At 49.3% G+C, this 23,312-nt stretch overlaps 6 protein-coding genes across 6 annotated transcripts; 2 read left to right on the forward strand and 4 right to left on the reverse strand.

Annotated features, from left to right (window-relative positions):
• Nucleotides 1-819: 819 nt before the first annotated feature.
• N7533_011061 (protein kinase domain-containing protein) lies at nucleotides 820-2,018 on the reverse strand (the record flags this gene model as incomplete). The annotated part of the gene is made up of 2 exons (XM_057107711.1): nucleotides 820-1,816; nucleotides 1,876-2,018. 2 exons carry the CDS (start codon nucleotides 2,016-2,018, stop codon nucleotides 820-822), a joined length of 1,140 nt encoding a protein of 379 aa, XP_056955089.1.
• Nucleotides 2,019-3,163: 1,145 nt separating this feature from the next.
• Nucleotides 3,164-3,574, forward strand: N7533_011062 (uncharacterized protein; the record flags this gene model as incomplete). The annotated part of the gene is made up of 1 exon (XM_057107712.1): nucleotides 3,164-3,574. One exon carries the CDS (start codon nucleotides 3,164-3,166, stop codon nucleotides 3,572-3,574), a length of 411 nt encoding a protein of 136 aa, XP_056955090.1.
• An 892-nt stretch (nucleotides 3,575-4,466) lies between these two features.
• Nucleotides 4,467-5,426, reverse strand: N7533_011063 (uncharacterized protein; the record flags this gene model as incomplete). Its single annotated transcript, XM_057107713.1, has 1 exon — nucleotides 4,467-5,426. One exon carries the CDS (start codon nucleotides 5,424-5,426, stop codon nucleotides 4,467-4,469), a length of 960 nt encoding a protein of 319 aa, XP_056955091.1.
• A 1,324-nt stretch (nucleotides 5,427-6,750) lies between these two features.
• On the reverse strand, nucleotides 6,751-11,893 carry N7533_011064 (uncharacterized protein; the record flags this gene model as incomplete). Its single annotated transcript, XM_057107714.1, has 9 exons — nucleotides 6,751-6,902; nucleotides 6,955-7,151; nucleotides 7,202-7,316; nucleotides 7,375-9,713; nucleotides 9,773-10,363; nucleotides 10,414-10,438; nucleotides 10,489-10,687; nucleotides 10,756-10,811; nucleotides 10,873-11,893. The coding sequence occupies 9 exons, from the start codon at nucleotides 11,891-11,893 to the stop codon at nucleotides 6,751-6,753; spliced, it is 4,695 nt and encodes a 1,564-aa protein (XP_056955092.1).
• A 713-nt stretch (nucleotides 11,894-12,606) lies between these two features.
• Nucleotides 12,607-14,246, reverse strand: N7533_011065 (putative Golgi traffic protein SFT2; the record flags this gene model as incomplete). Its single annotated transcript, XM_057107715.1, has 4 exons — nucleotides 12,607-12,759; nucleotides 13,252-13,402; nucleotides 13,697-13,817; nucleotides 14,015-14,246. 4 exons carry the CDS (start codon nucleotides 14,244-14,246, stop codon nucleotides 12,607-12,609), a joined length of 657 nt encoding a protein of 218 aa, XP_056955093.1.
• A 5,777-nt stretch (nucleotides 14,247-20,023) lies between these two features.
• Nucleotides 20,024-21,571, forward strand: N7533_011066 (basic helix-loop-helix domain-containing protein; the record flags this gene model as incomplete). Its single annotated transcript, XM_057107716.1, has 1 exon — nucleotides 20,024-21,571. One exon carries the CDS (start codon nucleotides 20,024-20,026, stop codon nucleotides 21,569-21,571), a length of 1,548 nt encoding a protein of 515 aa, XP_056955094.1.
• Between the last annotated feature and the right edge of the window lie 1,741 nt (nucleotides 21,572-23,312).

Raw genomic sequence — 23,312 nt, forward strand, 5'->3', positions numbered from 1 at the left:
AGTTCTCAGTAGCAATGCCCATCCAGAGCGTGTGGATACGATTTCAATGAACACAGTTCCTCACTCCCTGTGCCTATCAACTGATGATCGACCCGCGGTCGGCATATGTCGGCGTGTGACTCATCCTCGATCACAAAGAACCTGTTGCAGTTTCTGGGGAAGATTGCCCTGAGGATAAAACCGCTGGGATTTAGAAGATGGAAAACAAGGTAGTCTGGTCGATGAACACATTCGCCTTTGAAATGAAAGGGGAACCCTAATCTACCACAAGCGTTAGAAATTGCGATGGGTATGCCAGTCCTGACTGGTTAATTATATCTTACTGCGGTTGCTCAAATACTCGTGCATAATCCACAAAAAGCTTGACGATACAGCGATGCTTGTTGTCTGCCGAAAAAGTGCTTGCGAGTGATTTAGAGATTCCCGCTACCTCATCACTACTTTTGTCTTTTTGAGATATTTAAAGGTTAACAGGGGTAGTGCTAACATCTTCGAAATGGCACCGCAGAATATCGAGATGTTATGACGTCCACTGCAGTGGATTTATGAGGAAATAACAATGGCTTTCGACCAGATCACGGAAAGACTTGGGGCTGAGCTTGGGCAGCATCGGAGGACAACAATATGAACGGTGAGGTAGACAGCCGAGGTTTCCACCAGCCATAATAATACCAAAGCTCTACTCCACCGCCGAATCATACACACCTGGCTGCCTTCAGTGCAACTTCCCCGCATCAACCCCCAGATTCGTGTGTTTCGTCAGGAATGATTCTTTCAACATTGGAGAGAACCTCGAATGAGTCTATCTATTGCAATATATTAACTTACCGATGCTTCCAACTGAGAGATTGCTTCAGATAGAGTCCACTTAGTGTGAATATCTTTGGTCAAATGATCTGCAACCATCTTGAGAGTCCTCCCAAAAGGACAGTCCTCGACCTGCGATGCAAGTTGCTTTATAATCGCTCCGTAAGCCCAAACATCATTCCATCGACGAGCTTGGAAGGGAAGGTCAAAAGGCGATATCTCATCCTGTATCTCTGGAGCCCGCCATTCATACGTTACTCCGCCGATACCGCTGATATCAATAAGCACCGCATTACCCTGCTCGTCCAAGACGACGTTTGAAGGCTTTAAGTCCATAAGAGTCTTCTTTTCCCAATGAATGGTGTCCAAAGCATTGCCAATTTGAACAGCCCATTGCTCCCAACAAAATTCCCTGACCCGTCGCTCTTTCAGGACATGTTGCAAGGTACCACCACTGTAGTACTCCAACAGAATACCGCTGATAACAATCTGTGGGTCGCTACTTTGCGGGTCGGTCATGTATGGGTTGGGAAGCACCGCAGCGCCTGCTGGCTGAACTATCCCTGCAATACTTTTGAATTGTTCGAGGTTCTCTAATTCCTGTCGTATAACGTCTGAATCTAGTGGTTGGTAAGAAGGACGGTTGACCATCTTGAGAACATATGATTTATCGTTGCCCTTGTGTAAAACGCGGAAGACCCCATCGGCTATCTCATATTCCTGAACCAATTCTGCAAGTCTTATGGTTCGGAAAGTCGGAAATTGACAGGTGGGTGGGTAGATGACTCTCAGTGGATCCTCCCGAAGAGAGACTTGTAGGTTCTTGAACTCCATAACCCGATTTGTATTTTCCGGATCATCATGGACCTTGATAGCCGCAGTGGCTTTAGTACTCTCTTCCAAAATAAGTTCAGTCACAGTATTATCCAGAAGAGCCTGGGATTGGAAATCGAGTATCGTGATAAAGTCTTGGAATTCATTGCGTCGTCGCGTTTTGATTTTATCTGCCCTGGATCTGCACAAGAAGAGAAGGAGGAAAAGTTGCCATGGAATGTTACTTTGATCCACCATTTCCTGTTGTGTCTATGGTAGACCACAGTCTGGGAGCGACTGTTAGGCTCTTGCTTCCCTTCGGCCTTGAAGTCAATGTCTTCACAGTATGACTTGTATTCTAGGCCAGGGCCTGTTGATTTAGAAGCAGAGGCTGGCATTGCGCATCGTATGTCTATGCTCCGTAGACAGTAACAGTTGCTCGTTCTGTTTCAGGACATGCGGGGAAATGGCTGGGAGGGTAAAGGTAGCAATTTGACACGTAGCACCGGCCACCGGCCTTACATAGTTGGCTCAAGTCGGGCAGGCTGGACTCGCGCATTATTATTGATATCAGTTAGCCTTTGGGTCTTCCAAGGTCCTTTCAATCACTTGATCGATTGCACAGGTCTATCGATCGAACATGGCTTGTGCACAGCGAGTCAGGGAATGACCCCTCGCCATATTGACATCATGCATATGGGCTATGCCGACCGGTGCCATATTGCTGGGTCAGCATCGACAGTTGAATTTGGAAAAAAGCGCTAGACGCGCTCGATATATACACATGTGTGAACAAATGTGATCCGGAAATCTTTGCTCCGTAAGGCTGCGCGGGGTCGCGCAGAAGCGTTTGCAAACAAACCGCATGGTTCGTTTACGGACATCGATCTAATCGAGGCACCCAACCAGATTATCGCTGGGCGTCTGGCTCACAGACCCCTTCGGAAACGCCGGGCAGGTACTGCGGCTCAAAAGACGTCGTATCTGGGTGTGTCCAACTACCGGAGTGTCCAAGCCCAGACTCCGCCGATCACATTCAACGTGACCCGGTTGCTTTTGTGAGACTTGCATCGATGTGTCTGAGTAGACGTCAGTGATGACAGAGGGAGAGGCATCACCGAGGCGAATCTCTACTAGGATCAAAATGAGCCACTTGATGCGTTGTGTTGCCCTGTGTGCTGTTCTTCTCCGGTCATATGGCAATTGTTCATTCGCTATTCGGGTTTGTCAGAGCGCCTGGCGCGGACTGCCCCCATGTAAAAACAATCAAATTCCCCAGCTGAATAAGGAGCTTCACACCACGCAGGAAATATCGCAAAGACTTTCTTCTCGACCAAGTTCCAAGATCGCGGCCTGATCCGCCTTCTATTTTCGACGCTTCGCGCGCCACCTTCTTTTGATGACCATAGACTCCCCTAGGAACTATGTCATTCGCTATAACTGTTCCATATCCCATTTTATGGCCTGTATCGCGATTACTTTAACTTAATAACCGCTCATCTCCACAACCAAACGGCCACTACCCAGGCCTTGCTTTTTCATAATGTCCACAAGGCGACAAATCTACCCGGTAAACCGATCGGCACTTCCACAAACTCGCCAGAGACACGAGGAACACCCTACCATGCCTACAGATATCTCAAGCCGCAGGCCACGTCCTGCCAATCACACATCATCACTGGCACCAGGCTTGAACAATTTCAGCCCCCACGGGAACTCCGTCCAACGCCAATCTAATGCTACTATGGATGTCTGGTCTGGCAATTATGGTCTAGCGCCCGCGTATTATGCAAATACATATGGGTCTGAGATGGGAATGAATTACTACTACACTCTCGGAACTTTATCTGACGAGTCTTCTCCTGCAAATGTTCCTAATGCACTACAGCCTAATCGCGCAGGCTCATCCCGTTCCGACCACCGCCGTGAGCCCGCTGATATTGACTTGAGGTGAGTTAGGCAGGTCCGAAGAATCTTCCAGGGCACATGTGCTAATGCCAATAAATCATAGAAGAAACAAGAATTATCGCCCATTCTTATGTGAGTGGCGAAATTGTTCAAATACTACTGGCTTCGATCGGGTTGAGTGTCTACGGAGGCACGTTCTGACACAGCACGTTGAGCGCGGATCCTTCAAGTGCAACTACGCTCACTGCAATAAAGCTTTCAATCGGAAGGATAATCTTAGGTCTCATGTGCAGCTGGTTCATATCAGTAGAGAGGGCGTCGAGCACTGAGGTTGTCTTTCGGGGTCTGCTACTAGTCCACATTCATCTACAGTGCGCCTTTTGAACTTTCTGGCATCTATCGATCAAGCCATATACATCTCTTTACTACTATTCATATTGCACTATTTAATCTAATAACACATTCATCCCTTATAAATTTATAAATCACAACATGCTAGCGCACCCACATCCCCTTATCAAAACCAACACCGGTGAAATGTATACCTAGGTAACATGCGTTACTATACTGCCAAATGCCTACGCCACTTGGACTGTCTCCATATGCACTAATTAATGTTGCTCCTGTCCACCTGCAACCTTAATCGATCGTTTATTTTGGTCCCACGGTTGCATGGTTTCTTTTTATTCGCAGGATCTACCGTGGAAAAGTGTGAGATGAGCGTTCAAAGCTCAATATTTTACATTAAGTCGCATATATTAGTCCAAATCACTACTAGGCGCACAAACCCAGAAATCTTGTGTAACGACATTGTAATAGATGAGAAACTGCCATAGTCTAGTAAGATAACGCTCTGGCGTGGAAAATACAGCTTCTAGAACCTTTTAATTACAAATATTCTATACTGGTTGACAGAATGAAAGGATATGTACATAGAGCTATGATAGAGCCGATTTGACCGAAAGCATGGGGTAATCCGATGTTCGAGAATCCTGCCGATCAGGTTGCGGTTTGAGAGACTGTCTTCGGTGATCAAATATATCGGAGTCAGTGCTAGACATTATGGGCGGAGAATGATCGGCGCTCCATCTTGGTTGAATGTGAAAATCTTCGGTGTGGGATTGCTGGATTTCTTGGATGGTTGTGGGGTTTGTGTTGATGACGGCGACGAGGCTGTTCAGTACGGTGAATTCCATCTTCAGTTTTAGACTATAGGCCAAAGGTTTGAGGGAGGTTTGAATAGCGAAGTTGTTGGTGTATTCGGTCGCCAGGAGGGCTGCATCAAGGAGAATAGCGATAGCGTTAATCAGAATGACACTGATGACGACTCTTTGACCACGCTCTCCTTTGAGAATTAGGATAGGTCGAAGGGTGGTCAGAGTCTCCCAGATGTAGAGAGCGCTGATTATCGTCTCTTGAACGGAGAAGACGGTCAATTGGACGCGCTCGTAGATATTGAAGGGCGCAATGAAATTGTGTACGCCGTGGTTGCTGCCGAGAAAAAGAACTGTGGTGGGTATGTGCATAGCGAAGGCGTTGAAGATGATCATGTACAGCACGAATCGAGAATAATGGGTGTGACTCGTCACGAGATGAAGTCGTGAATATAGCACGACAGATTGGCCGGTAACCATCGCCCACCACCCGATGCAGATCAAGACGCACATGGGGAAGTTTGGGGCGAGGGCAAAGTAGCGGAGGAAGCCAGTGATGGCATGAAGAAGAGTTCCCAATGTAGCAATGACCATGCTCCAAAAATACAATCCTTGACGCCGCCTGAATGTGGTGAATGTCGAAATCATGATTTCGAGGACATTAAAGCAAGCCAAGGCGAATAAGGCCGCAATGACCATTGCCATTGCCCGCGACACAGTGATCGGTCCCGTTTCACCTGCCATCGTGTTCGATTACCCCGCTAGCAGGAGGAAGTATTCAAAATTAAATCGTCGTGGGCTTCTTCTTTGAGTGGAACCAGTCGAGATTCGATCGGTCGCAATCTCACAGTGGTGTTTGCTCTGCGGCAGCCATGGTCAAAGAAAATCGCGAGGCCAAAAAGGAGGACAGCATTGTCTCCCCTTTTGACATTAACGGGAGGTGAGAGTGAAAGAAAGAGTGTTTAGAGAGTGTTTAATGGAATAGCCCATCTGCACTCGAAAGGGGTCATGGGCTTGGGACCTGCCCTAAAGAGAGGCGATGGACAAGATAGAGTTCAGGGGGGGGAAAGGCTCGTCGCACTTAAAACGATGTTTGCATCATCACTTTCACTCTTAACAGCTGAGACATGTCCCGGCAGAATGGGACCTAGGCTGATTTTTGGTTAGTTGATCACCGATTGGCAGAGAACCTCACCCAAAGAGAATGTTATTCTGGTTAGCGTGGTTAGAAACGGTTCGCGCCAAAAGAAAGTCTCCACCGTCGTCATTCTTAAACGCAAAATGGGCTCAAAAAAACCGATAGAGGAACTTAAAACTCCACATTGGGCATGAGGGGTCCGGAACACAGCTTTCCTCAAAAACAGCCTCCTCCGCGAGAGGTCCTAGAGATGTTTCAATAACCTTTTTGCCTCGAACTTTACTAAACTCGAGTTGAGTTGTTGGCCTTCCCCGGCGCGCCACGGCTGATACACCAAACTCAATAGCGCTCACAACTCGAGCCAGTTTTTCTTGAAGAGCTTCAAGAAAGCGCCCTTCGTATTTTTCAGTTGAGCCATTCAATTTCCGCGAGGGTGGAGCCCCGCATTTGACAGATGCCACCATTCATTCAGCGGATGACAGCGGCTCTAGATCGGTCCCGCTCAAGAGACCATATAGTTAGTCCACCTTGGCAAATTCTATTTTTGAGATATCAAGGGTGTGAGGTATGTATGGCCTTCAATTGACACCATCGTTATGCCTAGGTATCAAGCACCGTATCGAACGAAAGTTTGGTGTACAATGGCATGACGGAGTGAGTACTCCGTACGGAGGACAGGGTGACGACAACCTCGTCTTTGAGTTTCACCTTGGGCAAAGCGTGTTACTCCGAAGAATTACCGAATAGCTGACAAGGCGCCAACTCACATTGGTTGCACAGGAGTGATAATAATTTATTTCAAATTTCGAGCTAGACATCCACGGTCGAATATGCCGGTCCCCACAAACTCAGCACGATCGAAATACGGACTTTCATACTTTCGAGTCACTCAGATTTAGTTCTTGAAATGAACGACCGGCTGCCTATCCATCACCACATGGCTACACGATCCTGCGGTAGGTGATACATAAAGGGACCCTGAAAGTTCGCCTCTATTTCACAGTTACCAGACATCGCAAGCACACGCACATAGGGGAATAGTCGCCTCCCGAGTAGCTGATCAAAGGACATATGGACATCCTCTACATGACATTAGTCCCGGAACGCGTGGTCCACTCTATTCTGAGTTCATACCTCGTACTCCATTGACAGTAACGAACTGTTGCTTTCTCTTCCAGTCGATCCCATAACCCACTGTGTCTCCTTCCTTAAAGCACCCTGTTTCCCACGTGAGGAATAGGTCGTGCAAATACCCAGTATCCGAATAGTATGCCGGCCTGTATTGCAGAAAATCGTCAATGACGCCGATCTCTACCCGATCCTGTATCCATCTATAGGTGGTCAGCTAAAGTCTAATAACTGAAGGGCAGGGTCTGGTCACTGTTCGTTCATATATTCAGGCTCACCGAGCTCCCTGATTTTGACTTCGAAGTAGCTTGTGCCGCTTGGAATGAAGGGGTGGTTGGCTCGAACACAGGATCCGGATTTATTTTGCTCTGTAGTCCAATGTGAGTATACAAATCCTTTGAACCTCACAGGGATACCAGTACGAACCACTCAGTCTCAGTATTCTTCCATTAGACCGCACCAAAGACGGATTGTCGTCCTCTAACCATGCACTCGGAGGCAGCGGGGCAGTTTCTTTCCGTCCAATTTCTGCTCTAATTTGTGAAAGTAGGATTTTCTTGCATTTGTAAAAGGCCATGAGTTCAGCGTTCCAACCGTGTTCGTCGGTTCCGGGCCATATCCCGCCATAATTAATGCACCGCCGTAATATATCAGGTTGTCCTCCTTCAATCGCAGCCAGAAATATCGATCCATATTGGTCATGGCTGAGAGATTCACTGGCCGATGAAAATAGGCTGCCAAACCAAGTCTCTTTACCCGCCATGGCAGCCTCGCGAATCTCGGAGACCACAGAGCGAAGCTTTTGGGGGACAGGCTTCTTGGGAGGCGTGTTACTGGAGCTTGTTTGTCCGGATGGAGCTGGTTTCGATGAATCGATGACACGTAGTTTTTCCTGTAGCAGAAGCAGAACCTTACTGCTACGTTTATTTCCAGTCGATATGTACCGACTCTTTGATAATAATAACTCGATAATCTCTTTCTTCAATGGAACTTCCGCGGCAACTTCGTCGGTGATCGGAATGAAAGGGTCTATTAGAAGCAGCAGCTCCAATAGCTTGAGAGTCTCTCCAGGGTTAGACAAGGCAGCGAGAATTAATTTGTCGGTTAGGCAAATGTCAACATTATCATTGAAAAGATCCGCCAGCGAATCCAAGTCCAAGGAGGCCTTTGCCGTATTGTCACCTTTTGGGAGCTTTGCTTTCACATTTGCAGTCCGGCAGCTCTTACTGTTCAAGAGGACCTCTAGAAGCTTGATGGCCCCAGAATTGACACGAAATACAGCTTCGAGGGTCTGAATAGTAACAGACGCACCAGGAACCAGAGATCGCAAGACCTCAACCACACAGTCGTTGCGGATTGGAGCATCTCTTGCCAATTGCTCAACCACGTCTTCAGTAACAGGCAGTCCGGGTACCAATTTCAGTAGTTGTCCCAGGATTATCTGTCTCTTACGACGCCAAATTCCCTGAAACACACTCGCATTAATTCTAGGCGCGAGAAGCTGTGTGATTATATCATCTCTGTCATTCCGATGGTCAAGTATGGCCTCGAGTACGTTCCCGGTGATAGCAGAGTTTTCGCACGCGCCGAGGCAAGCTTGGAGTATCTGGGGATGTGTTTCATTCATCGCGGCCATTACCAAGGTCTTCGTAGATATTCTAGACGCAGACTCCCCTTCCATTAAATGGAAAAGCACGTTCGGGGGACCACAGCGTGCAGCAACTTCAATCACGTCTCTATCGTGAAATGTCGCTCCATAATCCAGCAGAGTCTGAACAGCCTTGGGATGACCGCCCTGAATGGCGAGGAACAATGGGTGGCAGTCATCCACATGAAAATGTCCTGCGTATGAGTAAAGTGTCTTGAAAGGACACATTGCCGTACTCGCATCGATAGGTCTGCGAGTCGGGTTTACAGTGGCTCCGTCGCGCACCAGAAGCTCTATAATTCTTTGCTGTCCGTTTTGGCTGGCTAGAGCAAGCAGGGACATTCCACGCTCATCCGTTGCGTTGGGATCATATCGAGAACGCTTCCAGAGGGCTGTGTGTCGGATGCCGTAATAAGCCGCGAGGAGTAAACCGTTAGTCAGAGTCGCAATCTCATCTGCAAAGTTGTACTCCCGATGGCGACGGCTGAAGACTTCAACAGCGCCTTTCCATTCGCGGTAGGCCACTGTAGGCGCCTTCCATCTTCCCAGAAAGTCATCTAGCTCCGGGGGAGCAGACCGACCACTGGCCTTGACATGGCTGATCCAATGCCTTGCGGAATATTTGTAGAAATCATACTCCAGATCCGATGGCCTTGGTTGTCTTGTATTAATCAGAAATCGAAGACACGTTTCGGCTGCCATCGTATCAAGATACAGCTTAGAGAACTGCGACTTCTCTTCGAGATATTCAAGAACCGAAATGTGGGCATAGACGATATGGTTCTGTAGTTCGTCATAGACGACTAAATTCTGACACATCCCCAGGAGGGCTTCAACACTGAGGTAGCTCGGCTTTGTACCCGCCAAATCTTGGCTTATATTAACTGCCCATGAAGTTCCAGAAGCCCACTGAGTGGGACGAAGAGGCTCCCGAGCACCCATCAGCCATGCCAGGGCTTTATGTGCCTCATAAGCACTGGGGCTCTGTTCGATTTTCTCATAAATTCGGTCGTATGTCTCGCTTAGTGTCGGTGGTAGACGTCCTAGAAGGGATAACACTTGTTTCTCAGTCTGCATTTGGCATAGGCGTTGAACTTGAAGTCGAACCCAGAGGAACCTAGAAATGAATGAGTAAATCCAACGAAGGAAAGTAAAGACCATGCTGTTGAAACCTACATTCCACCTGCTTTGGCTACCAGCTCGGCTATAATTATGTTCTCTAGCTCGGTTGTAGCTTCCCCGTAGAGTAGGTCTTTCGATTCAACACTCCGCCTGACTTGCTGCTCCACAAAGCGCTCTATATCCGTCCGAGTCACATTTTCATTTATCGTGAGATTCGGCAAATCTTTGAGCCGGACTAAAATATCACGATCGCCTCTACTCGATATCAAGACTCGGACACTGGTAGTAGAGTCGTCCACAAAGTTTCTTAGGGACTGCAATAGAGCGCTTCTTTTCTGCTCGCTGCACTCATCCAGTGCATCGATGACAATCGTAGTGCTAGGATAGTCCTTGAGAAGCGCCGTGATCATTTCATGGCACTCATCAAAGTCCAATCCGTCTCTGGCCATTCCGGTTGAGTATCTCTTGTTGTACGCATTGCGTAGTATCTGTGGAATCCCGTCTCGAGACTTCACTGATAGCTGGTGAACTAATGAGCGGAGGATCGACTTTGGATCCTGGCGATCTGGGCCATTCAAGCTGCGACTACAAAAGAAGTAGATCACGTTCGCGTCTTGTTTGATCAATGTTTCTACCATCATTGCGCTATCATATCTCAGTTTGCGTTACTAGTAGCAGGGGTTTTTTCTACCTACCAGAGCTTCGTTTTCCCTGATCCCGCTGTTTGCTTGTTAGCAGATACTTCGAATAAACAGGATGGAGATCCTTACGCTTTCCACACAACCAAAACGATCCAGATTGCTCGGATCGTAACCAGTTTGTAAATTCCGGCTTTTCAAAAAGCCAACGGCCTGTATCAGATAACAGACCATCTTTGGCAGTTTTGAAATGCTTCTCGTACGGCGTTTCTGAAACCCACGAAAGGATCTCGGATTCACGGTTCTCTGAGAAGACAATGAGAACAAGGATCTAAATTGTGTCAAATATTCATAAGGCCAGAGTAGCTCACCTTCCTGTCTTTTATGAATTTTCTGCACCTGAATCTCGGTCTTCTTAACAGGTTCTTCAACTGCAGTTAAAACGGCATCAAGGACTAGATGTTCGTAAGCCGAGCGGATTCTCAGGATACGACACGAATCGAGACCATCACTGACCAGCTTTTGTGGATTCTCGAGCATTCACTGTCTCCTTTACCTGCAGAGCGGGAATGATCATCAGCAGCTCCTTCATATATGCTGCCGCCGTGGTTGCCGCGTATGGTTGCCATCGCTTATTCTTATGCGAGTCAGCATAGTCGCAAATACCCCGAACAACAAGGCAAGGGAATGAATCCATCAGTCCTGCTGCTTCCATTTCGAGACAAAGGACCCCCGTATTCTTCTTCAGTTGGTCACGGACTACTGGGTCCTTGACGACCACGTTCGCAGATCCGATCGTGCCGTAAAATATCCTCGGTTCGACATCTCGTCTCAGCGAGCGTGCCACCATTTCCCCTCGCTCACAATTCTCACAAGTAGACCCTCCCTGGTGCGCATAATCCGACCGAAAGAGTCTATCTTCTTCAGGGCCCGGATGCTGGTAATTCTCCTCCATCTTCGGATACCGGCGCATCATCTCAGCCATGTAGGAGCTTATCCTGCTACTCACCCTGTGATGCTGCGCCTGCAATTTCCTCACGTTACCTCTCAGAACCTCAGGCGGCTTATTGAGACTTCCAATCCGCAGAAAGCTACCATCTGCAACCTTCTTCCCCATATCATACTGCACCACTCCGCCAAAGGTATCCGTAGGCTGACCAACAACAACATCTCCCAAACGAACATCCTTACCAGTCTCCGAGCCAGGAACACCAGCGCCAACACCAACCAGCAACCCGAAGCGCAGGGAAGGAAAGTCGTTTAGAAGTTGCGTTGCCGTCGTAGCTGCCGCATTGTTGCCCATCTCCGGCATCACCGCCACAACAACATTGTGCGCACCCAGTCGGCCGAATGTGTAGGCGTTGCGGTCACGGACTGTTGGGAGAGGGTCGTGGATCTCATCTAGCATGGCTTCCACGGCCGCACACTCAACTCCGAGCGGGCAGATACATGCCACTGTGTAATCTGCCAGGGAGAACGTGACAGCGTCTTCGACGCGAGCAAGACGGTCCATTTCAGCGCTGTGATGCTTTTGCATTTGGGTTAATGTCTCTCGTCTCGAATCTCACGGCGTGCCTGAAGAAGTGAGGCGGGGTAATGCGGCTGAAGTAGACGGATCGCAATAAGCAGTAATAAGCAAGCGCCCAATGGAAGCTTTTCATCCGTTTGGCTGCTAATAAGGATCAGATAACCAAGTTGATCGTGCTTGGTTTCTGTGAGAGCGGGAATTTACCTGCAATCTTCACCCCAGTAGATTAAGTGTCTCGCAAGCCCATGGTTGGAGATTATTCTAGGTATAAGTCAAGCGCCCGGGCTTACGGGATCATGATTTTCTCCTGAAGGCGCTGCGAGGCACAGGCTCGGAAAATCGCACTTGGGTGGATCAGAAGGAGCCTCATTGATGAGCTTCAGTGGTTAGATGATGACTTCTCAAGGTGAAAACCGGTTAATGCTGCTTCCATCGAGATATTTGTATCAACAAGACTAGCGCAAAAGCCCCATAGTATCAAGGGACAACAATTCATCGATCAGGGGAAACCATTCTTCAGATTAAGTATATTCAAATGAGATGAAGCTATCATACGAACGAGACTGTTCTTATCTATCCGCAAGACTACATATACAGAAGAGGAGAGTGAATCGACCTCGACGCGAGCACCTGATGCAAGCGTGAAACTGCGCTAGACCCAATATCCAGGGTATCATAAGGCGACAAGAGACAGGAAGGAAGGAGGGACGGTCGAGTTTTGATCAACCGGACATCCAGGCGGTAACGCGCGAAGCCCCGAAACGACTCATGTACTGCAGTCCGGTGCTGCCCATGGGGAAGTAACTGACGAGGTACCAGACGAGGGCGCAGATCTGGAAGATGGAGGATATGGCAGTGAGGATGAGGCTTTGGAGCTGCAGAACAAGTCAGCAATGAGTCATGGTGAATGCGAGATAATACAACAAGGCTAGCGATGGTAATAGGGAGGCTCCAAGAGGCAATGCAGAGGCGTGCAGGCCAGGGACAGTGAGACATGAAGCGAGCAGTCAAGACAACCGTTGGGCATTGTGGTACAAGGATCTTAGGCGTCCAGAGGCTTCACTCTTGTCTTGTTACCCAGGGGTGGAACTATGGTTGCACGGTGGATACAGGGTGATATCGGCGATATCTGCTCCCTTCTTTCCCCTTCCCCGAGGTCCCTGTGAGGCGGAGCCATAGGCCATTTTGAGCATGATGGAAACAAACGCCATTCGAGTTGTACAGGAGACAGCCCGAAGAGGAGAATGCGAGATGCCCCCTTCCTTTTTCCCGGCCGCAGGGTGCAACCGTAGCTGTGCAAGACAAGGGAAGAGCAGGAGTGGGTAGTAAATCGATGTAGATCGATCCGAAAAAGGAAACAGACTTACCCCGATGGCAAAGTAGAGGGTTAAAGCAATCGAGCCGAAGTAGGCGGCCGTGAAGGGTAGGCGTGATCCCGAGATCAGATGTTTAGCGTAAGACCACGGTCCCATGAGAACGGCCCATGATAGCAAAAACAGGGCTGAGCCGACAGACCATCTACACAAAAGAAAATGGACGTGTTAGCTAGACGTTCAATATCTGGCTTTTCGACAAGAGTTATCTTGGCATGAGGCGCAGGGCGATGCTTTCGAGAGCAACGAATAGGGTGAGCTGCGTGTGAGCCATGGACGCGCACATGGTCCAAGCGAGAAGCCGCCCATGACCAGGGTCAGGACAAAGCGGGATTTGAGTGGTCCTCTCAGATCCCGGGCTGAAGAATGGGCGATATTGAGGGGGAAAGTAGATCAAGATGCAGCCTGCAGCTGAATGTACTAGGAGAAGGCAACTTACAAGATGGCGAATTTACGGGGCTTGAGCGTAAGGACGGGAAAGAGGAAGAAACAAAGCATGAAACAGATGGCGGCGCCCAAGTTACATGCCGCAAAGACGAGCATTCGATCCCATCGACTTACTAAACACGGTTGTGGTTAGCGTGGCCTTCAATCTACTCCTGTCGGATTTCAACCAGAAGTGACAAGCATGGAAATCCGCGAAACCAGGAACTTCACACTCGTCACCTGGATCAGGGAGGGGCAAGGGATGGCAGAGAGCAGAACGGGACATTGGCAACAAATAGATGGTCACGAGGATAGGGAACGGAGAACCTACGAGCGAAGAATCCTTCTTCCTCCTCTCTTCGAGTAGCGGCTGGCAAGGGTGCTCCGGGGCCTTCATTGTGAGTGGGGAGTTGAACATAACCTCCCTGACCGAAAGGGTTGTAGGACTGCAGGCGTGAGAAAACGGAGGTATCGGCGGAGGCATTAGTGCGGACGGGGAAATCCGGGTCTCTGCGCGACCAGCCCAGAGAGTTGACGGAGTCTCGAAAGGTGTTGTTGGCCATGGTTGAAAGAACCTTTGTCTTAGCTTCGTAGATTGATTAAATTCCCAATTGAATGGAGAAAACGGTAAAAGGGCAGGAGTGCACGGCCGCTGTACACAAAGGTCTGTGGCTCAGCGACGGAGAGAAGACGAGTACTGCCTGCAGGGACTATGCACGATGGAGTGCAGATGATCTACGCCGGATGATGGCTGATCTGTGAGGATTGGCTGGAGAGGAGAGACTAGTTCAAATCTAATCAGGCAGATGACGTCCAGGCCAAACACCGATTCGGGCTTCTGGTAATGTAGTGCACCTGTGGCTTTGCGCCGGGCTCGTGGTAAATCGCGACGGTGAGGGGAGGGTACTAGCTTGAGACTAGTCTAGCCCTACGGATACCAGGTCCAGCAAATCAAAGACGGTGACGGAGAAGAGGGGCGGCTCAGATATGAAGAGCGCGAGGAAATCGAGCCGATCGAAACCTTGTGGTCGATTCCGGTTGCGTTGCGGAGGTTGCGCGTAACCAGCAGGAGGATCGGGTAAAAGGGGCTTGTCAACGGTTCGGGAAGCAAATGCACAATGCACAATGCAACAGGACAAGCGGGACGAGCCAGCCAAGGCAGTTCCGACGCGGCAGCAGCGGAAGGAAGATCGAGGGAGCGCAGAGGGTACGACGTCAAGGGACGCGGCGGACGGGCCAAGCGGAGAGGAACGTTGAACTTTCAGAGTCCGATCCACGGCAGACAAGGACGATCACGGCGAGGGTGCGGGGCGGTGATTGGATGTCGAAGCGCTGAACTCTCGTACAGGAGGGTAGGAAGGTCAAGGAGAGGGGGGAGGGGGGACGGAGCAGATGACGAGATGGCGTAGAGCTACCGATGCGACCAGCCCGGATCGGCGAGACTGGAGAAAGCTGTCAGATGACAGTGGACTCGGACCGAGCCAGGAAACAGGGATCATGACATACCAAAGAGGATCGGAGGGGGATACTGTGGATATGGAGGTGATGGAGGCGGAGGATGAGATAGATGTGATAGAGACGGAGATAGCCAAGGAGTGCTAAGGTGTTGCTGTGCAGTACCCGCAACACACGGGCCCACTCTGGGGCACAGGAGTACTAGTACTTCGTCTCCCACTTCTGCCACCCAGTAGTGTTCATAACTATTCAAACTTGGTAATAGATGACTATTTTAATGACCATTATATTTGAATAGCTTCATATCTGGAATTAGGACCATGACGTAGCATTTACTAGTTAATACTAGAATGCCGGTGCAAGGCGGTCTGTATTAGACGACCCAGTATGCTCCAGTATACTTCAGTATCCTACTCACTAGTCCGAATTATCAGTATCAGACTTGGAGTAATTTATTATTAATAGAAGTAATATCCAAGTATACTGTACTAGCTTCACTGAGGGGTTATCAGGCATTTTACTAGTAATTTTGATTCCCTCCAAGTACTACTCTTTCCTTCTACATACTAGTTACCAGTAGGTATATTTAATACTCCGTCGACTACCCTAAAACCAACCAACTACTCCCGAGATCTTCAGTCTATTCTTCACCTGGGCACTTACAAACATCTACCATTGTCCATTTTTCATTATTTACTCTCCTCCTCTCTCTTCGGCATCCCTGAGAGGGACTTCCCGCCCCAAATTCATCAAAGTTTACCCCCTCTCCGTCGATCTCTGGCCGGTGCGCACCCTGTTGGCGATCGAAAATAGATGAACTGACCCACTAGCATTATCATGGTCTGCAGAATCCCATCTACGTATCGGATCTCCTCCCCTGCCATTGTGAGGTTGCATACCCGATAGTTACCTCACCTACCCTACTTTACCTCGCCCCTCTCTAGCCTGCCCTGTGGCTACCCGTTTGTACGACCGTGTATAAATTATAATTGTCCGACAAAGGGGGGACACGGGGCTTGGGTAACACAGGGGGAATTTTCTTTCCTTCGGCTGAGAGCTTCTTTCTTATTTTCGCGACGCATCTGATGCAATTATCTGATAGGCTGTACCATCGAATAGTCTGCACCTGAATGCTGAATAGTTCCGTAGTATGCCCGAGGCATACCCGACGTCATTTACTAGTATCATTTTTGATATTGTAGAATTAGGGTAACCCATCTGCTATCATCGGGTGTGAGCTGTACTCGCGGTTCCAGCGGTGAAAAGAATATTCCCATGGTCATGTAGAAGTGCACTTACTCCCTTCTTCCCTTTGTCCAAGAGTCACCTTTTATTCACCTCCTTGCGTCAAGGTGAACCGTGTCCTCGGCGATACCCTCCGAACCTTGACGGCTTGACGGGACGGCGCGGGGAGGATCCACGGTGCTTCCTCCACTTCGGATGCACATCAACTAGACACTAGACACTTCAAACGACGGAGCAAGTCCTTACTATCCAATACTAGCTTGTTTTGTTAGGCAAATCCCGCTCATCCTGCGTCTGCCTGTCAAATATGAATCATCCTCCGCTTCAGCTTCCCACTAGCTCCGTGGCTTGGATGCACATGGGAAACTTTGTTGATTCTGTGTGGCTCAGCCGGTCAAACCGGTATTTGCTCCTCCTATCAAGGTGGTCCTTCTCCTTCAGTTATTGGCTGGTCGTCTCAGACACATTCCACCCCTCTCTCTGTCTCTCTCCCTCCCTCCCTCTTTTCTCTTATGTCTCCGCCACATTCCCGAGATCAGAGGAGGTCAGAGCGCCATGATAGCTCAAAACGGATATCCATGAGATAGTGTCCAGTTTGTTCTTTTTTTGTTATCGTGGAGCCTGGGACACACGGACCATCCGGGCATCTCCACCCACACCGTCGTGCATGTTCAGGTGCGGAGGAAAAACAGATGCACGGCCCAACTCGTCGATCATCTCCAGTTGATCGCCACTCTCTGCACATCTGCACGACATTTGCAACGAACAGACCCTAGTCCGTAATTTCGGTTCAACCGCATCATATAGAGCTTTGACGAGGTAGATAGCTACTTATCTCTGTACTTCGTACATGTACTCCATACTCTCAAACCTCGAGGTTATTCTCCGGATCATACTTGCGATTCGTATCTAATCCCTCACCCCTCCCTCAGGAACTGCCTCCCCTTCGTCGATCTTACCAACTCCGGCCTTTTATCAATACACTCCTCTACCTTGCTCTACCACATTTACCACACATCTTTCCTTCTCACTCTTTCTGATCGCCCATTTATCAACCTCCCAGATCCACCGGCGCATGCCTGTCGAAGATCATCCCTCCCTGTGTGTCATGGTATCTACATCCACATGGTCCTATTATTGGCGGATCTACTTCTTCTTTGGCCCTTTACACTCCCCCACTAGTCCTCGCAGGCACTAATGCAGCCGTTTCGAGACGAGATTGAACTAAAACCCACGCTAGATGCACACCACGGCAGAGTTTCCTCCAGTTTCACCGTCTTAGCAATGCACGCCTGTAACCCATGGGGGCCATCTGATACATTCCTTCCGCCTGTGCCATCATATCATCCTTTTATTTGATTTTATTTTTCCGAGTCGTGACTCGCCCGTACAGGTGACAAACACCCATGGCATCATGGGATGGGCGCCGTTTACTAAATCCGGCTGTATCACCCTTCCCCCCTTTGTCCTAGTCTGTTTTTTTTTTATCTTGCAATACTGAGGTGTTACTCCTTTCAACCATAAATGTAAAAACAAAATACAAAATACAAAATAAAAGGATAATACTTCCATACACAGGACTCGGGGTTTATCGTTGCCACCCCTCATTCACGCACACACCTCTCCGCGCCTTTGTAGTGGGCGTTCGTTCCTACGCAAGTGTCCACCGTTCACACCACTCCGCCACGGCGAGAATGATAAATCAGGGAAAAAATTAAAATAGAAAGAATAAATAGAAAGAATAAAACAAAAAAAGAGTTAAAAAAGAATAATTCTGAACTCACAACCCGTAATCCACAACCCAGCAGCTGGGACCCCCCGAAAAATGACCCAAAGCGACACCACCACCAGCCCATAGTTGCAAATCCACTACGTAGTGCTAGCATTAGCGCCCGATGCCGAAGCCCGGCAAGCCTCAATCGATTCCCACCGATCGACGGGCTGCATGACCGATGTTGTAATATATCAAATGAGAGATGCAGGAGGGGCTCGAGTTCTTAAAGTCTGCCTCCGCCTCGTTTTGTCTGCAAGTGATTTCACCTTTTTCTGCAACCCACTTGCTGAGTTGTCACTGCATATTCCGTTGGACCGAAGTTTTCTCGAAAAAGAAAGACGTTGCGTTGTCGCTATCTGACCTGTTTCGAATACCGTTGAACCCATGATTTGCCAGGATAGGTGGATCAAGATCATACGCAGGTACGTGAAAGGTTAGGTGTTCTCACTTATCATGTCGAGCCACGTTGGCAACATCCACTTGGTGTGTTCTGGATGATTTCCATTGATGTTCCTGCGTCGTGGGCCATGTGGTTGGGGCTCTGCTTAAGTGGTAGATGCCTAGATGCCTAGATGTCTGGGTGTTTTGTTTTGTTTTCTTTCTTTCCTACCGTTGCCTACCTGGGTACCATCAAGTAATTAAAAAGATCTATGCTAACATGATGACACTTGGGCAGGTTTTACTACAACTACTATACCGATATCTCTTCATATACTTCGGGGATTATCTACATCCGGTAGGTTACCCGTCTCATACCTAGGTACACCTGGGCAACCTGAGATATACCTCCGAATTAGCACTGGCATTTCCATCTCCTTTTCTTCCCATTCATTTCGTTTTCAAACTTGCCTCCTGCTCAATCCACCTCATCTCACTTCCCCTCTCCCCGTAATATTGCAATCCGAGCGGCGGCCTGAGCATTGTCATTACTACTACTAGTACTACTAGTAATACTAGTAATCGCCACTCACCGCTCACCGCTCACCTCCGCGTCTTTCTCCTTCTTTTCTCCCCCGCCTCCACTTTTCGTGTTCTTGTGAATTTCTGACTTCATTGCTCGTCTTCGACAGGGCTGAGACGGGAACTGGCAGTATCGCCTTCCACGTTCGCCCTTTTTACTCGACTTGACTTGGCATTTCCCTCTTGAAACCTCCCTCATTCCTCCCACACTCTTCACCCCCCCTCGCCTTTATTACTTCCCCTCCACATCATCCCTATCTTCTTTCTTCCACCCGGCTTACAATCGCCTTGTCGCTGTCTCAGACTACGGTCCTTGTTTTACCGTTCTTTACCGACTCGACTTGGTTTAACCCCCCGACTCAACCTTCGACACTTTTCTTCCGACTCTGCCAACAACCATCCATCCCACCTTTCTCTCGTCCTCGTCCTCGTTTGACTCAGAGGCGAGTGTCACCCTCACAAACCTCCCTTCCGGTTGAAAGGTAAGGATCAAACACATCCCCATCTTCCCCCCCCCCGGGGGCATTCCTGAGATCTTTTCTTTGTCGCTCTGTTCTCTTCAGCCCCTCGCCAACCATGTGGCCCTGGGTTGCCTTGTTGCGCCTTGTCGCTACACTGCGCTACTCTAGGCCGCGAAGCTCGGATGCTGATTAGCCGACCCCTCCCCAACATGTTTGCGCCCCCAGAAAAGACAATGCTAACATCGCTTGCGCATGCAGATTACAATCTTTCCGCCATACAACATACCTCCTTATTGGATAATCTCGCATTGACGGCTGCCTGGCTGTGCCGATCAATAAGTGAACCAGAGAGGGTCAGTAATTAGGAACAACGACTATCCTCCCTCGACTCCACCGTCCCTCCCCTTTCGCTGCTCCATCTGAACACTGGAAAACCGTCGGGGAAATGGCAGAAGCAAGTCTTTTCATCAAGCACGAATCTGACGATCGCAGCAATCCATTTATGATGTCTCACTCCGGTTACTCCATGGGTGGTAACCAGTTCGGGAACCCCAACGAGGGGGTAGACCCCTCGGATTTGACCATGCAACAGGGCGGCTTCATGCCGTATTCTTATGGCTCACAGCAGAATATGGGCTCCAGCTTCAACTTTGGAAACTCCGGAATCGACACCGATGAACTCTTGGACCTAGAAATTAGCGGACAAAACGGCGTCCAGCGAGACAACAATATTAACTACATGCACGACCAGTCCGCTGGCGGTATCGCCATGAGTCACCAGAGTCAAATGTCGCATCTCTACTCCAACACTCCCGATGGCGCGCCGATGGCCAGTCCCTTTGTCAATAATTCTTTCAACTACGAGCAGTTCCGCGTAAACCAGCAGAACCCCCATGTACAGAGCGGCTCCTTTGACCAGAACTATCTGAGCAGCAAGTCTCGCCCAGGCTTGTCTGGGATGGACCGTACATCCTCGGATGGTCGGAGCCCGATGACCCCGAAGACTCCAGCTCTGGGGTCCTTGACATTGGGCACTCCGGAATCCGGCAGCTTCCCTGGCCAACCGATCCGAACTAGTGGACTACAACACCGTCACCAGAAGACACTGTCGAATCAATGGGACGGAACTCCCGGCAGCGCACACTCCTATGTCGATTCACCCATCTCTTCCCCCGGTCACCACGGTCAACACGCCGGTATCTCCGAGATCATCAAGTCTGGCAAGCACGCATCACTTCCCACCAAAGTCGACTCCCACCTGCCTGGTGGCCAGGACCTGGAATCTCAAGAGGCCAAGCGTCGCCGACGTCGCGCTTCACACAATCTTGTCGAGCGTCGCCGCCGCGACAACATCAACGAGCGCATCCAGGACCTCTCTCACCTGGTACCGCAGCACCGTCTCGAGGATGACAAGGTGCGCAAGCAGCTCGTAAACAACAGTGCCCTATCCATGGCCGGTGCTGGTGGAAACGCCGCAACATCTCTTCTGGCTGGCGGCAATGGCCGTCGCGCTACTCCAGGCAATATCACTATGGGCCTACCCATCGAAGAGAAGGAGAAAGGCCCCAACAAAGGTGACATTCTCAACGGCGCCGTCAGCTGGATGCGCGATCTGATGTGGGCCCTTCACGTCAAGTACCAGCAAGAAGCCGAACTAGCCGAGATGATCGGCAGTCTTGGCGGAACCTGGCCCTTCGAGCCTACCGAGGAAGAGAAGCGAATGCGCAGCGAGATCCTCGACGCTCTGGAGAAGAACGATCCTACCTCTTTCGCCTACACTCGTGGTCCTGGAAGCGGTCTCCGCGTCCCTAAGCACACCAACCTCGCCGGCGACCCTGCACAAGGCGCCGACGCATTGACACCACCCAGCCTGAGCCCCTCCTACCATGGCGTCTCCAACGGGAACCCCGGTCAACCGCAGTACTGGAACAGTGCAGGCCATGCCGCCATGAGCTTCAAGGAGGAGGATGAATATGGCATGGAGATGAACTGAGTTTGGATTTGATTTGATTGGAGCCGAGCCGAATCCTAATATCGCTCCGATTTTCGACAATTTTCGACTCTTGGGCTGCATTCTGAATTCACTTGATGCATACTTGGCGTTTGACGGAATGGTGAATCGATTTGTCGGCGTCTCGGGACTGATAATGGGAAAGTGGAACTTGCATAGAGTTCCTCTCGGAATTTTCCTGTTCTTATTTTCCTTACCCTGCATTTCTCATATCGATTTTATACTGCAATTTCTTCTTTCATGTTTACGTTGGTGCTTCCCATCCAAGTCTGACGGCGATGGTGACGATGATAGACGCTATTTACGACCGTTGCCCCCATTACGCGCCCGCGGGTCTGACCTGGACTTTTTGAATCGTTTCTGATTTCGGATTGACTTTTCGTGTCCTTCTGGTTTTTCTCTTTACCTCTTTTTCTCTTTTACCGTTATTTCTGGATCTTATCATCTCTTTATTATTTCATCGATACCCTGTTTCTTTCTCTTCGTTTTCTTCACTGGTTTTTGTTTTGAATGTCTCCAGATTCCGAGTCTTGAATGCAGTTACAGATCATATATTTGATATTTATTGAATCTCTCTTCTCCATTTTTCTCCCCTACTACTCAATATTAATTCCCCTTCCTTCGTTTCCGTATACCAGAGTCACTTTCATATCGTTGACCTTTTAGTTGCGCGTACTACATCTGATCTTCTTGACTTACGTCTTACTACATATCAAACCAATGTCACAGTATTGGCCAAGCCACGCTGCAAATGTTTATTTTTATTATTGGGGTACGACGGCTAAATTCTCCTAAGAGTCATGTGTTGCTCCAAGGTCGCTGTACGTAAGTGCAGTACGTGTACTAGGTTCTTCCCAGTCAGTACTAGCAGTAGTTTTACTATTTTAGGATGATCCACTTTGGCCCTCGTATTTACACTCTTCCCGAGGTCAGTCTTCGATTTCCGAGACATTCGACCTCAGCATTATCTAGGTAGGGATGCCTTGTCAACACAGAATCTGTTACCTGCAGCTTCAATCCTGTCCCGGACCTTCCAGATTGCTTTTAATCATAGGTGCCTAGCTGTGATATCCCAAGACCACTTCATACTATTAGTACCGAGGCCCCTGTGAAACCCTATAATCATAACGCCTAGCCGGGATCCGGCGACAAGGTTGTCTAGCAGATACGCGAACTGCTTCGCAGGGTACTCTTCGTCTCGAATCCCATAACCTTCCTACTAATGTATTGGTGTCGATGACCCGCGAAAGTACCGCTTTTGCGACAACACCCATGCGTCAGATCCAGCAAGAGTTTCCTTTGTGGATGTCTGAAGATGTTGTGATCCGGCAGGAGACCTAGAGTGTTAAGGCTATTTTATTCGTAGGTGGTCATGACGCACGGATATCGAGGGTCTGGGGTCTCCAGTGGAGGGTCAATAGTGATGCCGCTCTTTCAGCGCGAGTAGACCATTGAAGCGGCAGTACCAGGAATCGATGGAGGCGCATCAAGTAGTCCAATTTTGGCGAGTCGGTGGGGTCGATTTGATGGTTCTGCGATGGGTACTGTCGAGAGCGTATGTGCATATCGATTTCGGCCTCTTTATCCCCATATGCCGTCGCACGGTGAGCTGGACTGACGTGCCCGTAGTGCAGATTATATCGATCAGGGTGAGAGAACCGCCGCTGGAATGAGGTCCGACATTGAGATCATCTTCCAAGGTTCGGACTATTGGATGATGGCT

This window comes from Penicillium manginii (assembly GCF_028828005.1).
Source record: "Penicillium manginii strain IBT 31320 chromosome Unknown utg000008l:1.0-3226943.0:1.0-3228205.0, whole genome shotgun sequence".
NCBI classification, from domain to species: Eukaryota; Fungi; Ascomycota; class Eurotiomycetes; order Eurotiales; family Aspergillaceae; genus Penicillium; species Penicillium manginii.